Source organism: Lithobates pipiens, unplaced genomic scaffold (assembly GCF_037356315.1).
Source record: "Lithobates pipiens isolate NorthernLeopardFrog02 unplaced genomic scaffold, aLitPip1_a1.2 Scaffold_28, whole genome shotgun sequence".
NCBI classification, from domain to species: Eukaryota; Metazoa; Chordata; class Amphibia; order Anura; family Ranidae; genus Lithobates; species Lithobates pipiens.
The window spans coordinates 178,467,553-178,484,349 of record NW_027507789.1 but is presented as its reverse complement, the minus strand read 5'-3'; the positions used below and the strand labels follow the sequence as shown (position 1 = coordinate 178,484,349).

At 43.4% G+C, this 16,797-nt stretch overlaps 1 protein-coding gene across 1 annotated transcript in view; it reads right to left on the bottom strand.

Annotated features, from left to right (window-relative positions):
• NGFR (nerve growth factor receptor) overlaps window positions 1–16,797 on the bottom strand; it is a 139,592-nt gene that overhangs the window by 25,455 nt on the left and 97,340 nt on the right. Inside the window, exon 3 of the mRNA XM_077459987.1 lies at window positions 11,429–11,788. Coding sequence (XP_077316113.1) covers window positions 11,429–11,788 — 360 coding nt within the window. The remainder of the gene's footprint in view (window positions 1–11,428; window positions 11,789–16,797) is intronic.

Sequence of the window (16,797 nt, the reverse complement as noted above, 5' to 3'; positions counted from 1 at the left end):
AAAAAACAGGGGACGCAAAAAAAAGGGATATGAAAAAAGTGGAAAAGTACCTAAGAAATGGCAGTTGTTTATAACACACAGTGCTTAAAGTAAAAAAAATGTCAGTTGGCGTTTACATCTACTTTAAGAATATGTGTATGCTCAAAGTTGGACTTATTCTTGGAAGGTTCTTATTCTCTCATCAATTGACTTGAACGTTTTTTTTGAATTGGTACAGGCCATAGCCAACAAACAGGAACACGAGGAAGCACATGTGTGAGTCTATATTCGTACGATTCCTAAAATTCAAAACAGACTTTAACTTCCTAGTCTGTAGGCCCTTCCAGCAACCGGGAGAGGCGCCAATGATGGCAACTGTGCATACAACCCTACACAGCACTATTCTTCAAACTGTCACTTCCATCCCCCTGTGTACAACACTTTCCTAATGCCTGCTGCATTTTATCCAAACTTTCATTTTTGGCCAAAAATATAATGCTTGCCTTTAATTAACATAGTGATGGACTTTTTTTTGGAGAACGCTTATGAGATGTAATTGAGCTGTTTATGTTTTCATTATAGTTGTCAGTGCATATTATGTTTATTACTAAAGAGTCAGTGACGTGTTACTGGGGATGCCGAGAGTATCTGCTTATGGGCCTGTATGGTTTGGTGACCCAGCATAAATGCAAATCTTTCTGAATACCCAAAAAAAAAAACGTTCATGTATTTTTTTTTTATCCTGCCACAAGCAGCTCCGGCTAGTACTAGGATTATTTGGGGTTCATTCATACAGGTGTATGAAATGCTTACAGCAGGGCTGGACTGGGACAGAAATTTAGCCCTGGACTTCATCCAGACCGGCCCACTTACATCAGAGTGTCCCATCACCAGTCCCCTTACAACAGAGTGTCCCATCAGCACCCCTTAGATCAGAGTGTCCCATTACCAGCCCCCTTACATCAGAGTGTCCCATCAGCACCCCTTAGATCAGAGTGTCCCTTTACCAGCCCCCTTACATCAGAGTGTCCCATCACCAGCCTCCTTACATCAGAGTGTCCCATCAGCACCCCTTAGATCAGAGTGTCCCTTTACCAGCCCCCTTACATCAGAGTGTCCCATCAGCAGCCCCCTTACATCAGAGTGTCCCATCAGCACCACCTAACATCAGAGTGTCCCATCACCAGCCCCCTTACATCAGATTGTCCCATCAGCACCCCCTAACACCAGAGTGTCCCATCACCAGCCCCCCTTACATCAGAGTGTCCCATCAGCACCTCCTTACATCAGAGTGTCCCATCACCAGCCCCCTTACATCAGAGTGTTCCATCACAGGCCCCCTTACATCAGAGTGTCCCATCAGCACCCCCTTACATCAGAGTGTCCCATCAGCACCTCCTTACATCAGAGTGTCCCATCAGCATCTCCTTACATCAGAGTGTCCCATCACCAGCCCCCTTACATCAGAGTGTCCCATCACCAGCCCCCTTACATCAGAGTGTCCCATTACTAAGCCCCCTTACATCAGAGTGTCCCATTACCAGCCCCCTTACATCAGAGTGTCCCATTACCAGCCCCCTTACATCAGAGTGTCGCATCAGCAGCCCCCTTACATCAGAGTGTCCCATCAGCACCCTCTTACATCAGAGTGTCCCATCACTAGCCCCCTTACATCAGAGTGGCCCACTGAGCCATCGGCCCATCGGGAAACTCCCGGTAGTCCCGATGGCCAGTACATGCCTGGCTTACAGTGTATAGTTTTGTACACCTCTAAACGCAGCACTATAGGGATTAATGGCGCCATACACACAGCTGCGTCTACAAATGAAAATGTGTGCTCCTCTTACGAAAAAAGCGGGCAAAGAAGTAGATCCGTGCTAGTGTGGTCAGTTTGCATCCCTTCCCCTGAATATGAAGCTACAGCATGCCGCACCCATGCAAGACATGCCTGTAGACCCTTAGATCGATTCAGGTGCTATACCCCCTTCTAGAAGTGTGGCCCCATCCACAGCATATGGGTTACTGCTCAAGCTCCTATATCCAAATCCAATGGGCCACACCCATACCTCTCAACTTTTTGAGATGGGAATGAGGGACACCTATCAGCAAAAGTATGCAGGCATAGGACACGCTCCTTGCCACGCCCCCTTAAAGGAGAATTGTACAAAAAAAGAAGATTGGTTAACCCCACGAGTGCTTTTTTTTACCACTATTCCTTTATATTGGCTTTTGGAATTTACAAATGCAGCAATTTAGAAATCAGATGAAAGGTTTAGCGCTGGAAAACACTTTTTCATAGATAAAAAGTGCATTTTATATCCAACTATATAGATCAGACCAAAATGAGGGACGAATGAGGAGGAATGAGGGACAGAGGGACATTGCTCCAAACCAGGGACAGTCCCTCGAAATCAGGGACACACCTGTGAGTGCTAGCTTGATGAAAAGAGCCCGTCCCTAGTTTGTGTACTCAACAGGTAAAAAGGAAGTCCCTCCAAGACCTGTCAATCAAATCCAGTGACATGGGAGGCGGGGGGCCGAGTCCTGCTGTCTGTGTCAATGGACGCAGCAGCAGAACTCGGCAGTGCGCCCGCATGAGTGCCCCCATGGAATGTGGGTCTTCGTGGGGACACTCGATGAAGAGGAGGAGTCAGGAGCACCACTGGGGGACCCCAGAAGAGGAGGAAGGGGGCTGCTCTATGCAAAACCCTTGTACAGAGCAGGTAAGTATAACATTTTTGTTATTGAAAAAATAATCACTTTAACCACTTGGCGACCAGCCGCCGCAGTTATATTGCGGCAGGTTGGCTCAGCTGCACGAATCGCCATAGGGCAGTCCCTTTAATGGCAATAGCAGGAGGCGATGCACGTGGCCGGCAGCTGCAATGCCCACTGGTCACCCGTGATCGATCCACGCGTCATGTAAACAAACAGAGTAGAGAGAACATCTGTCCCTAGTGATCAGGAACAGCGATCTGTCTCCTCCTCCAGTCAGTCCCACCCCCCCCCCCCCACAGTTAGAAACACTTCCCAGGGAACATATTTAACCCATTGATCGCCCCTAGTGTTAAGCCCTTCCCTGCCAGTGACATTTATACAGTAATCAGTGCATTTTTATAGCACCGATCGCTGTATAACTGTCACTGATCCCAAAAAGTGTCAAAAGTGTCTGGTTGCAGTCCCGCTAAAAATCGCAGATCATCGCCATTACATAGTAATATACATAATAAAAAAATAATAATAATAAAAACACCATAAATTTATGCCCTATTTTGTAGACACTTTTGCACAAACCAATCAATATACGCTTTTTGCTGTCTTTTTTTTTTTTTTTACCAGAAATATGTAGAAGAATACATATCAGCCTAAGCTGATAAAGAAATGTGTTTTTTTTTGTGGGATATTTATTATAGCAAAAAGTAAATAATATTGTTTTTTTTCTTTCAAAATTGTTGCTCTTTATTTGTCTATAGCGCAAAAAAGAAAAACCGCAGAGGTGATCAAATACCACCAAAAGAAAGCTCTCTTTGTGGGGACAAAAGGGACATCAGTTAACCACTTGCCGACCGGCTCCTGTACATATACATCGGCACTTTGAAGAGGGATCTCTTGGTAATGGCAGCAGTTGCTGTCACAACCGAGATATCCATCTTTTCAAGAGTCGGTCATGTTTACGATAATGGTGATCTCTGCGGCGGCGTGATCACCGTTATCGGCGGCTCCACTCTCCTGCGCCCTCCGCCACTTACCGGAGCCATCGGTAACGGCAGAGGCGATTGGCTCCTTCATGTAGCTGGGAATGGAGACGACTGAGGCTAAGATGGCCCCCACACGTCTCCATACCATAGCAGGGCAGAAGCGACGTCAAAACGTCACTTCCGCCCATAGCTCTTAAAGGCAAATTTTTTCAAAGTGATTTTTTCAAATGTCAACTTTTTTGTTTTGTTTATTGCATTTTCGTTCAAATATGAGATCTGAGGACTTTGTGACTCCAGATCTCAGATTTAAGAGGGCCTGCCATGCTTTTTTCTATTACAAGGGATGTTTACATTCCTTGTAATAGGAATAAAAGTGATCCAGATTTTTTTTTTTTAAAACAATGAAAAAATTAATAAAATTAAGTAAAATAAATAAGAAAAAAACGTTTTTTTTAAAGCGATCTGTCCCAACGAGCTCTAGCGCAGAAGCGAACGCATACGTGAGTATCGCCCGCATATAAAAAAAGGTGGTCAAACCACACATGTGAGGTATCACTGCAATCAGTAGAGCGAGAGCAATAATTCTAGCCCTAGATCTGCTTTGTAACGCAAAACATGCAACCTGTAGAATTTTTAAAACGTCGCCTATGGAGATTTTTGAGGGTAAAAGTTTGACGCCATTCCACGAGCAGGCGCAATTTTGAAGCGTGACATGTTGGGTATAAATTTACTCGGCGTAACATCATCTTTCACAATATAAAAAAAATTGGACTAATCTTACTGTTGTCTTATTTTTTTATTCAAAAAAGTGATTTTTTTTTCCAAAAAAAGTGGGCTTGTAAGACTGCTGCGCAAATACAGTGTGAAAAAAAGTATTGCAATAACCGCCATTTTATTCTCTAGGGTGTTAGAAAAGAAAACAATATATAATGTTTGGGGGTTCTAAGTAATTTTCTAGCAAAAAAAAAACTGATTTAAACATGTAAACACCTAAATTCCAAAACGAGGCTAGTCCTTAAGTGGTTAAAGCGACGCAGTGCCGTATCGCAAAAAAAACGGCCTGGTCATGTTGAGGGGGCAAATCCTTTCCGGGGCTGAAGTGGTTAAAGATGGCTATTGCAAAAAAAAAGATGTTTTTTGTTAATTTATCCTTTAACCGGTTCCCGACCGGCGCACTCCGATGTACGTCGGCAGAATGGCACGGACAGGCGTATTGGCATAAAGGTACGTCCAATCTTCAATGCCGCCCTGCCATCACGAGCGCGCCGCCGCTGGCACGCTCGTGTGCCGGTCGGGGACCCCGTGAGTCCGGTCGCAGGTCCAGCGGACTCGATCGCCGCGGGCATACCCGCGATCGTGTCACGGGACGGCTGAATGGAGGAAATGCCGTGTAAACAGCATTTCCCCATTCTGCCTAGCAACTAGTGACGCTGATCTCTGCTCCATGTGATTGGAGCAGAGATCAGTGTTCACTAAATGAAAGCCCAGCCCCCCCCACAGTTAGTAACACACCCATAGGAACACTTAACCCCTACACTGCCACCCACTGGTTAACCCCTCCACTGCCAGTGTCATTTACACAGGAATCACTGCATTTATATAGCAGTAATTACTGTATAAATGACAATGGTCCCAAAAATGTGTCAAAAATGTCCAATGTGTCCGCCGCAAAGTCGCAGTCACAATAAAAATCGCTGATCGCCGCCATTACTAGTAAAAAAAAAAAAATTATTACTAAAAATGCCATAAAACTATCCCTATTTTGTAAACGCTATAACTTTTGCGCAAACCAATCAATAGTCGCTTATTGCGATTTTTTTACCAAAAATATGTAGAAGAATACGTATCGGCCTAAACTGAGGGAAAAAAATGTTTTTTTATATATTTTTGGGGGATATTTATTATAACAAAAAGTAAAAAATAATGCGTTTTTTTCAAAATTGTCGCTCTATTTTTCTTTATAGCGCAAAAAATAAAAACCGCAGGGGCGATCAAATACCACCAAAAGAAAGCTCTATTTGTGGGGATAAAAAGGACGTCAATTTTGTTTGGGAGCCACGTCGCACGACCGCGCAATTATCAGTTAAAGCGACGCAGTGCCGAATCGCAAAAAGTGGTCTGGTCTTTGACCAGCAAAATGGTCCGGTCTGTAAGTGGTTAATGGGCTTTTCATTTTAATCTTGTTATTTTTGATCAGAGCTCTGCTGAAAGCGTAAGGTTGGGGAGGAATAATTTGTTTAAATGGTTAAAATTTTGGGGTTTAGGTGTGGGTAAATAGGGTTAATATAAAAATTGCCAGGTAATAGCCATATTTAATCGACAGTTGTTATATTTTTTTCTTTTTCCCGCCTTGTACAGTAAACCTACAAACATTTTCCAGACTCCTGCAGGCTCCCCCCCCCCCCCCCCCCCGATAAGGCACCCTGCAGAGCATTGCGCTCCATGCAGAGATGAGTAGGACAGAGATGGCACTGTTATGGTGTAGGATGCCCACGGGCAGTTTCCTGTCTTCACTATGTCACACAATAAGGTCACTGTGAGCAATTAGAACAATGACTCACAGACAGACTGATGGACCGGAGAATTACATTGATCTATTAGTGTGACGGTTGGTGTAGATATTATGTCATTACAAGTGTATGTCAGAGGGAAGGCTTAGAGCACAGGCAGGCATACAAGCGTGGATAATTGCAGCCTGTGCGTGTCTGATCTACCAGCATGCGTTCCATTAATTGCATATGTATAAATAGCTTTGCATTTGTACAACTAAGTGAGCATTTTATGGGGGAAATATTCTACACAAACACGATCCGGCTTATTCAGTAAAGCAGTGCGATGAGTGATGACGACAAGCACAGTGTACTAAGCAATCACCATCACGTTTTATATTGCTAAAATCAGATCACTGAAAGAATAACCCTGCCCTATTAAATATGCTTGTGTATTTTAGACAATAAAGCGTGACTAAATCACTGAATAAACCCCTTTCGCCCCTCTTCCACGCCTCCATCTTTAAATCCCCGACGCATATGCATCTAAGCCACCAGAAAACGATCCCCCCACCCACTGGTTGGTGGAATCTCAGCACCCCACCCACCGCACCTACCCCAGCAGGCCCCAGTGTGCAGATTGCGGGCTCTGGTGGCAGCGGTGGGCTTCGGTGGGTTGCGGGCTTCGGAGAGTTGCGGGCTCCGGCAGGCAGCAGCAGGCAATGGCGGGCTGCGGCGGGTTGCAGGCTCCGGTGGCAGCGGGCTTCTATAGACGGCGGGCGGGCTCCTGTGTCTTCTGTGCGGCTCCTCCTTTCTTCTCCTAGGTGTCCGATAGGATCACCTGTCCTTTCAGCCAGTCAGGTGACGGGTATTAGACCTACTTCCCAATTGGCTGGGAGAAGGATCAGTGTTGCAACAGCGAATATTCAACAAACCTAGGTGGGCTCCGGATGCAATGCTCTGCTCCCCGAGCCCACCCTATTTTGAAGCCTATTAGAAGTGTCAAGCCCCTGAAACACGTTGGATACGGGTTCCTGTTTTTTCTGTTGTCAATTTGGGGAATCAACTCCTTCACACCTAAGGGTAAAACAAATGTTAATGCTTAACCACTTCCTGCCGGCCATCATTTTGCTATAGGCCGGGTGGGAAGTGGTTCAGTTATCCTGACTGGGTATCATATGACGTCCTTCAGGATAACATCCGCCGCGCGCTAGGTGGGGACGCACATTGCGGCGATCGGTGGAGTGGTGTGTCAGTCTGTGTGTCAGTCTGACACACCGCTCTACCAATCTTGGTAAAGAACCTCTGACGCAGGCTCTTTACCACGTGATCAGCCGTGTCCAAAGACGGCTGATAACGATATCTACAGGAAAAGCCGTCTGACAGACGCGAGTAGAGCGGCGGCTCTCCTGACAGGGGGGTTTGTGCTGATGCCCACACTAGACCAGGACCACCAGGGAAGGCGGCAACATGTGGATGGCCAGGTATGTACCCCATGGCCATTCACATGTGCAAATGATGCCCAATCTGTGGGTCAAATGGGTACTGCCAGTCAAAAGGGTACTGACTGGCACCATTATATAACATGATGCCCAGCAATGCCACCCATCAGTGTCATCAGTGCCACCAATCAGTGTCATCAGTGCCACCCATCAGTGTCCATCAGTGCCCACCAGTGCCCATCCGTGCCACCTATCAGTGCCACCCATAAGTACCCATTAGTGTTGCCTATCAGTGCCCATCATCAGTGACTGTCAGTGCCACCTCATCAGTGCCACCTCATCGGTGCCCATCAGTGCCGCTTTATCAGTGCTCCTCAGTGCAGCCATATCAGTGCCCATCATTGAAGAAGAAAACATACTTATTTACTTTTTTTATTTGTTGCGCAAAAAATAAAAACTGCAGAGGTGATCAAATACCACCAAAAGAAATCTATATTTGTGGGAACAAAATTATAAAAAATGTGTTTGGGTACAGTGTGGTATGACCGCGCAATTATCATTCAAATTGCGACAACACTGAAAGCTGAAAATTGGCTTCGGCAGGAAGGTGTCTAAGTGCCCGGCATTGAAGTCAGGGCTGGTGCAAGGCTTTTTGACACCCTAGGCCAGTGGTGGCGAACCTTGGCACCCCAGATGTTTTGGAACTACATTTCCCATGATGCTCTTGCGCTCTGCAGTGGAGTTGAGCATCATGGGAAATGTAGTTCCAAAACATCTGGGGTGCCAAGGTTTGCCATCACTGCCCTAGGCAAAACCTAATTTTGCCACCCCATTGACTCCACCCCTGACTCCACCCCCTTTGCCCAGCCCATCTGACAGAAGGCGCTGCTATACAGGAAGCATCGGCTCTGCTTCCTCTAGCACTGGCTCCAGTGCTCTGCTGCATCTCTTATTACACTACCAGTAGGACTGAGTTAGTTACATGCTGCAGCCTGCAGAGCATGCAAACTCGTAGGGAAACCAGCAGCCGGGCGCCCCTAGGCACCAGTGAGCCCTAGGCGGCTGCCTAGTTTGCCTAGTGGTAGCACCAGCCCTGATTGAAGTGGTTAAGCACAATTTTGCAACTTTGACATGTGTTAGTACATTTAATCACAACTACTTTGTGCATCCAGGTGAATTATACCATTTTTTTTTTCAGCACAAGTTGGGCTTTCTTTTGGTGGTAAATGGTAATGGATATATCATGATTTTTTTCTATTGTTATCAAGTAAACACTGGCCCAAAATAGTAAAAAAATAAAAATAAAAAATTAAGCTGGATATTTATTGTTACTACCATAACCTACCACCAATAAGCAACCTAAAAAAAATTCTCCTGCTCCTGATGATCACAGCGATACCCCATATGTGTACATTATTTGTTGTTTGTACCTGTAGTACAGCTCAGAATAAATAGTGCACATTTTGCGCTTTTTTATTTTTTATCCTACCTAAAACACATTGACACTAAGGCCGCGTACACACGGGCGGACTGTCTGTCAAACTTAGTCCGCTGAAACACATTTCAGCGGACAGTCCGCTCGTGTGTGGGCTTCAGCGGACTTTTTCAGCGGACAGTCTGGCGGACTAAGTCTTTCGGAATTTCCGTAATATTGTCCGTCCAACTTTGGTTTCAGCGGACAGTCCGCTCGTCAGTAGGCAAGTTGGACGGACTAAGTATGGCGCATGCTCAGAAAGGATTTACACGGCCGAAGGTTGCATTGCAGTGTATTGGACGTCGTATTTCTAGTCCCGTCGTACGTGCTGTACACGTCATCGCGCAAGCTTTCAGCGGACTGTCTGTTCATCGTGTGTGGTCAAGTCCGTTCATTCAAAAGTAGGACGGACTGTCCGTCGGATTGTCTGATGGACTTAGTTGGCCAGACAGTCCGCCCGTGTGTACGCGGCTTTACTGACACTGATACAAACTTAAAAATTGAAATAAAATCATAAAAATAATCCTGCCCAAAATAAACTGACCCTGACCTTTGACCCTTACTTGACCCAAACACTAACCTTGACCTAGTTCAAACCTTGATCTAGGTTTTTTTTTTTTTACAAACAGTTGTTTGTTTATCTCTCCCATCATGGAGAGAGAGAGAGAGAGAGAGAGAGAGAGCGATATACAATGTATCTTCCCTCTCCATTCACATAAGAGAAACACAGGGGTAGGCTTCACAGTGACTAATCACTTTGATAGCCAATCAGAGGCTATCACAGCGATCAGGTGACCTGGAACCAGGCGTTCTGGGTCCCAATCGCTAGTACGGGATCTGGCACTGCCGCTGAGACCCCGGTCTCTGTGATGGATTTTTTTTTACCAAAAACATGTAGCAGAATACATTTTGGCTTAAATTTATGACAAAATTTGATTTTATTGGATTTCTTTTAAAATAGAAAAAAGAAAATATTGTTTTTTTTTCCAAATTTCCGCTTTTTTTGCGCTTATATCGCAAAAAATAAAAAATGGAGTCGTGAATAAATACCACCAAAATAAAGCTCTATTTGTGCAAACAAAATGATAAAAATTTCATTTGGGTACAGTGTAGCATGACCGCGCAATTGTCACTGAAAGCGCTAGAGTGATGAAAGCTGAAAATTGGGCTGGGAAGGAAGGGGGCGAAAGTGCCCAGTATTGAAGTGGTTAAGAATAATAGGGAAATATTATGATCCAAGCATTGATACCACTGGGAGAGGGTTGGGATTTTTTTGTGTGGCAAAATCAGCAACGGTTCCCAATAGGTTTTGTTTTCTCTCCTGTAGACCAAAATGGCAGGAGTTAAGAAGATAAATTTAATGTCACAAGTCTTTTTTAACCCTAACACAGTAAAATGTATAACTTTTTTTTGTATCTCCACATATATTAAAAGAAGCAATCTGTTTTAAAAGTAAATTTATCCTTTAAATCCCTTGGCAGTCACCCAAAACCAAGACACCTTTAAGTCAATAAAATACGAGCATTAGATTGTCCACAAAAATTCCCGTATCATTACTGCTATTGGATTTTTTCATTCCTGGCATCTCCACCTCATTATATCATACTAAGCCTTTGCTCTGTATTGAAAATAACCTCTCGTGATTCGTCTCGTGATTTCTGGGAAGCAGTGTTTGTATTAAATATATAGCATCCCAAATATTTCTGGCATAATATACAGGGAACAGGACCAATATGTCTAAATACTAGGCCAAGATTTTATTGGGATTAATGATTTTTCCACAACTTAACAACTAAATGTGCTGAGAGGCTACTGCAGATCCTAGAACAGTGTATATTCAATATTCCCAGAGAAGGCGGTTGCATTCTTAAAAGGACTCTGTCACTGTGGGAAAGGGTTCCAAGGAATGTTTTGACACTTCTTTGCAGTGTCAAAGCTTGCCGCTAAGCCTGGCACCAAACATTCCTATGGGGCCATTACTATGATGGGCTGACTAACTGGCCAATTAAATCCTGACAAATGTTGTACACTTTCCTTACTCTACTAGACAATGGGGTTGATTTACTAAAACTAGAGAGTGCAAAATCTGGTGCAGCTGTGCATGGTAGCCAATCAGCTTCTAACTTCAGCTCGTTCAGTTAAGCCTTGATAAAAATGTCCCAAATCAGTAGAATTTCCCCATTTTCTGTTCTGTCTGAACCCCCACCATAAAGACTGAACCTATGGTCACCAGTACCATAAAGAGAGAACCAGAAGACCTTTAGTTTGGCGCCACTGGTTCCCATACGTAATAAATGGGCTACGTAAATGTATACATCCCCAGTCCCACTATTCATTTGTACTTACCGAAACATTCTGTGTCTGACGTCAATGTGCATTCTTCTATTGTTATCTCATCATCCTCACAGATAGTGCATGGCAGGCAGGGGTCCATATTGTTGTCCACATTTGAGAATGTCCATTCTGGGCATTTTTCACACACCGTATCCTGGTTCATGGAGCAGGACAGGATCATGCCATATCCTAAAGGACACGTCCTGCATGGATTACATTCTCCAGTTTGTTCATTTTTGTAGAACCCGTAGGCACAAGCGCAGAGGGCATCGTCTGTTTCCACGCAGGGGGCAATCATGCGTTTGTTACCGTGGCACTCAGTACATTGCTTGCAAGCTTCAGTATGACTGGTGGTGTCAGAATAAGTTACACCTGAAAGAGATGAAGTTAACAATTATAATTAACCAATACAAGTGTCTCAGTAACATATTTGTAGGAACAAAATGTTACTTAAAGCATAAATCCTGTTCAATTAATTCAGCTCAATGCCACTTTCCCAACGCCTACTAGTAGCCTACACTGCATAGACTATTGCAGCACTGGCATTGCCCTTTGAATACTCTTTACATTTCATGCACATTTAAGAAATGTTGTGTTTATTGTGCCTCTTATTAGTGTTGAGATTTGAATTTGGTTCAAACACAAATTTGACCCAAATTTCCTGAGTTCAAATTGATCAAACTTTTCTTTTTTTAAATCAGATCTTTTTATTTTTGTATGCAAACAACATTAAAACAATACAAATTATTCAAACAAAATCACATTAAATTAAACACAACCCAAAAAAAAAGAAAAACACCAGGACCTAGAACGAATGGGAAAGCTCACTAAGAACCTATCTAACAATACCCTATATGTAGCAGATGTGAGACCCTTTGTTGACCTTGCTTGTACTATCTTGTCAAAACAGAGATGGGCGGTAAAATATCCTAGCAGAGGAAAATTGGGCATGTAGAGCATGTCTTAGTTGAAGGAATTGATAAAACCAATTAAATTGTAGAGAGAACTCTCCCCTGAACTATTCAAAGGATTTAAGTATACCGTTCTTGTATAGCTGAACTAAAATTGTTATTCCTATTGTTATTGTTTTAGCGGGGCATTATATAGAAAATAGAGAAGCTGAGGCATCCATATCATCTTGATTAAGTTAATACGACCTATTAACGATAGGGGGAGCTTAATTCAGATTTTACTTTGGTCTTGGAATCTAGAAAGTAATGGAAGTATATTATCCACAATATATGACTGTGGGGAGTCAGAAATAGTTATACCCAAAAATTTTATGGAAGACACAACCTTAAGGTGGGAAAGTGAAGATGGTAGTGAATACAGAAGGGGATGGATTTCTCCCAGTTTATGCCTAACCTGGAGAACCCGCCAAACTCCTTAATATCATATCAATTTAATTACTACCGGCAAAGATGAGCAGATATTAGTCAGGTAAAGAAGAAGATCGTCTGCATACAATAATATCTTTTCCTCCATATCTCCCCTAGTCAGACCGGTAACATCAGGAGAGGCCCACATAAAACAAGCCAAGGGCTCTATAGCCAGGACAAAAAGCAAGGGGGACAGTGGACACCCCTGCCTGGTGCCCCGGGAAAGTCCAAAACGAGAGGATTGGAGGCCATTGACCCTAACCGATGCCCTCAGAGCGGTATATAGCTGCAGCACCCATTGGCAGAAGCCAGAACCAAGCACACATTTTTCAAGAAAGGCCCAAAAATATGGCCATTCGACACTATCAAAGGCCTTGATTGCATCTAGCACCAAAAAGGCATGGTTTGAATGGTCTGGGGCCGGAACCTGCATATTTAGATATTCTTGTCTGATATTAGCTGCAGTTGACTTATTGGGCATGAATCCTACCTGATCTGAATAGATAATGTGTTTAATAACCATATTTAATCTAGTAGCAAGTACTTTAGCAAGAATTTTAACATCTGTAGATAGTAGAGAAATTGGTCTGTAGGATTCGGGATGTAGCAGGTTTTTATCCTTTTTGGACTACTACTACAGATTGACCCATAGTGTCTGGAAGCTGACCCAGATGGAAAGCCTCATTTAATGTACTAAGGAGGGTGGGAAGCATCTTCTTATTGTATTTTTTATAGATCTCTATAAGGAGACCATCAGCCCCTGGGGCTTTGGAGTTAGGGAAGCTAACCACCGCACTTTCCAATTCCAGTAGCGTAAGTGGAGTATTAAGGATCTCTCTCTCTTCCATTGAAATAACGGGGAGATTAATACTGGCCAGATAAATAGATAGCTCTGCTAACGTATAGTCAGCCCTAGAAGTATATAATAGGTCTTAAAAATTTATATAATAGGGCTAGTCTGTAGTGATGGAGAACATCTGATGGGACGGTTCGCGAACGCGCGCAAATGTTTAGGCACATTCTTCAGGATGTAACTTCCTCCACATGGCGTACAGTCCTAATTCCTTGCATAGTCTTCCAAAGGGGGAGAGATGCTCATAGGTCATTGACCTTGGGGCTGGCCATCTGTCCCACTTTATATCAATTACACTATTAAAGTCTCCAAGTACCAATATTGCCACCTGGGGTGAAGCACCTGCAAGGGAAATGAGCTGACAAAATATTTCTGGATTATATGGGGGTACTGTATATATATATATATATATATATATATATATATATATATATATACACACACACACACACATATATAGCAGCTAAAATTAACTCAAGCTCATCTAACTTGCATTGTAGAAAAATATATTTGCCATTTTTGTCTACCATAGTCCTACTGCAGGAAAATACCACACCAGTGTAGACCAGAACAGAAACTCCCCTAGAGTGGGAGGTAAAAAGAGAATGGTATGAAATCTGGTCACACTGGATATGGCATGTGTCTCCTGCAGACAGACGAGGGCAGGATGAAAAGGAGCAATGTAGTCAAAGACAGATTGTCTTTTTAAAGCATTATTCATTCCCTTAACATTCCAAGATAATAGTCTAGTTCAGCCTTTCTCAACCTTTTCAACACAGAGGAACCCTTGACATAGTTCTCCGGTCTCAGGGAACCCCTGCTAAAAATTAGAAATCTACAACTCATGATACATTAGTGTGATGGTCAGTGGGAAAAATGGTCCTTACACTTTTGGTCATTGGGAAGGATTACCTCCTTACAGATGGCTAAAAAAAATCAATGGTGTCAGTGGGAACTTATCTGAGAGGCAGAAATTTCCCAATGCTGAAGGAAACCCTAGCAACCCCTGGATGAACCCTGGTTGAGAATGACTGGTCTAGTTGATTGATTTACCATAGGTACAGGAGCAAAATTAAGCTACTAGTCAACCAACCTGCACCAAATACAATAGAATGTAACATACAGATATAAAACATAATAATAGAAAGTCCAAAAAAAAAAAAAAAACCCTAATCCCCCCCACCCCAAAAAAAACAAAAAACAGTTCCACATGGGAAAAAAACACTGATATAAGAAAAAAAAACATTCAGTGGCTATCAATATAAGAAAAAAAACATTCAGTGGCTATCGCTGATTAGGCCTCCAACAGCCTGGCTTATAGTAGAAAAATAGACCTTTATTTAGATTTCCTGATAAAGTGGGCCCATCACCCCAAGCCAATCCTGTGCTTCCTGGGGTGTTTGAAATACTTGTACATTGCCTTTACAGACCACCCGCAAACGGGCAGGATAGAGAATACAGTATTTTAAGCCTTGGAGTAACAGGCGTTTCTTCACTTCTTGAAAATTTGCCCTTCGTTTCTAAACCTCTGGTGAAAAGTCAGGAAAAAACATAATTTTCAAATTCATTATATCTAATATCATTTAGAACCCATGCCCGTCGCAGAATATTTTCCTTGTTTCTATAATTTAGAAGACGTATTAGTAAAGGCCGGGTATATTTCACGGTTTCTGAGGCCGGGTAGAGACCCGATGAGCACGTTCTATTACAAGTAATGAAGAAAGATGGTCCTTGCCGAGGATTTCACTGTTCAGCAAATTTAATTGGGTCATTACTCTCGGCATTCTCTGGTATACCCAGTACCCGGAAGTTATTAGAACATAGACGATTCTCCATGTCTTCAACTTTGGAAATAGTAGTATTTAACTTGCGAGTAGCAAACTTCATCTCTGTTATCAGGGGAGGAAAGGTGTCCTCTATACCACTAACCCTATTTTCGAATGCCTTAGTGCGTTTCTGTACTTTTTGAAGATCCCTTAGTGTGGGTTCAAAAACCTTTTCAGCTGTGCTCTCCCCTTCAGTTGATTTCTGAATAGAAACAGTTTGAGCAGTAGATGTATTTACATTCATACTCACGTTGAGCGAAGAAGAGGATGGAGTCAAGGGGGGCCATTCATTATCCTCACCAGGATGCATGATCAACTGCACATCCATTTTGGTCATCTCTGGACAAGGTCACTCTATACGGGAGACCACCCCACATTCCTCTGATTGTCCACTTGCCTTTGGACATGACAGGCAGAAAGAGGAGAAGCAGGAGATATAACACCAACAGACTGTCACTCTCCCAGGAATTTGGAGGCTTAGAACAGCCTCGACGTCAGGTTCGGCAACAGAGCCTCCAACTCCCCCACAGAGTGTCCGAACAGTAGCCTCAGCAAGGGAAGATGCAGGGGAGGGGGGACGGGAGGAGAGAGGATGGAGAGAGCTGGTCAGCCAGCCAGCCCAATGGAAGATTTCCCTCCAGACGACAGCAGGACTCAGGAACAAGACCTCTTGGCAACACGGTGGATTAGAAAAAAGGGGTTTTCCAGCAAAGAAACCCATGGACCCTCCACAACACAGGGAACACAGGGAGCCCACTGCCTTGTCACAGAGCAAGCCCTGTCATGGCACACAGCACCAGCACATAGACAGAGCGTGGCATACAGGACAGGTAAGCAGCGAAGTGAAGATGGAGAAAGGCAGGGCTCTGTCAGCCTTCTGTGTGCGGTGTAGTGCGGATCTCTGACTAGGATCAATCAGCCAGGCGTCGGAGCTCAATCAGCTGTGAACACTCTCAGCTCCTCACATCACATCACTTCACTTCAAACTTTTCTAATTCAAATTTTGAAGCACATTAAACTCAATGGGGAATGATATCTCACTTTTGGCTCTTTGGAAGGCTGCTTGACAAGCTATTGCCACCCAAAAGGCAATGTATGGAACCCAAAAACCCTAAAGCTTTGTACACACCATAAGAATATAGGATAAATGATTGTCTGTTTTTTTGCATGGTAGTCTCATATTGAAAACCAATAGGTTACTAAAGTTAAGAAAATTCTCATACGACAGAATACAATTTTGAAGGTTATATTATATTATATTATATTATATTGTAATGTAATGTATGGTCATCATCACACACTTTTTTTTGTACAAATACTATA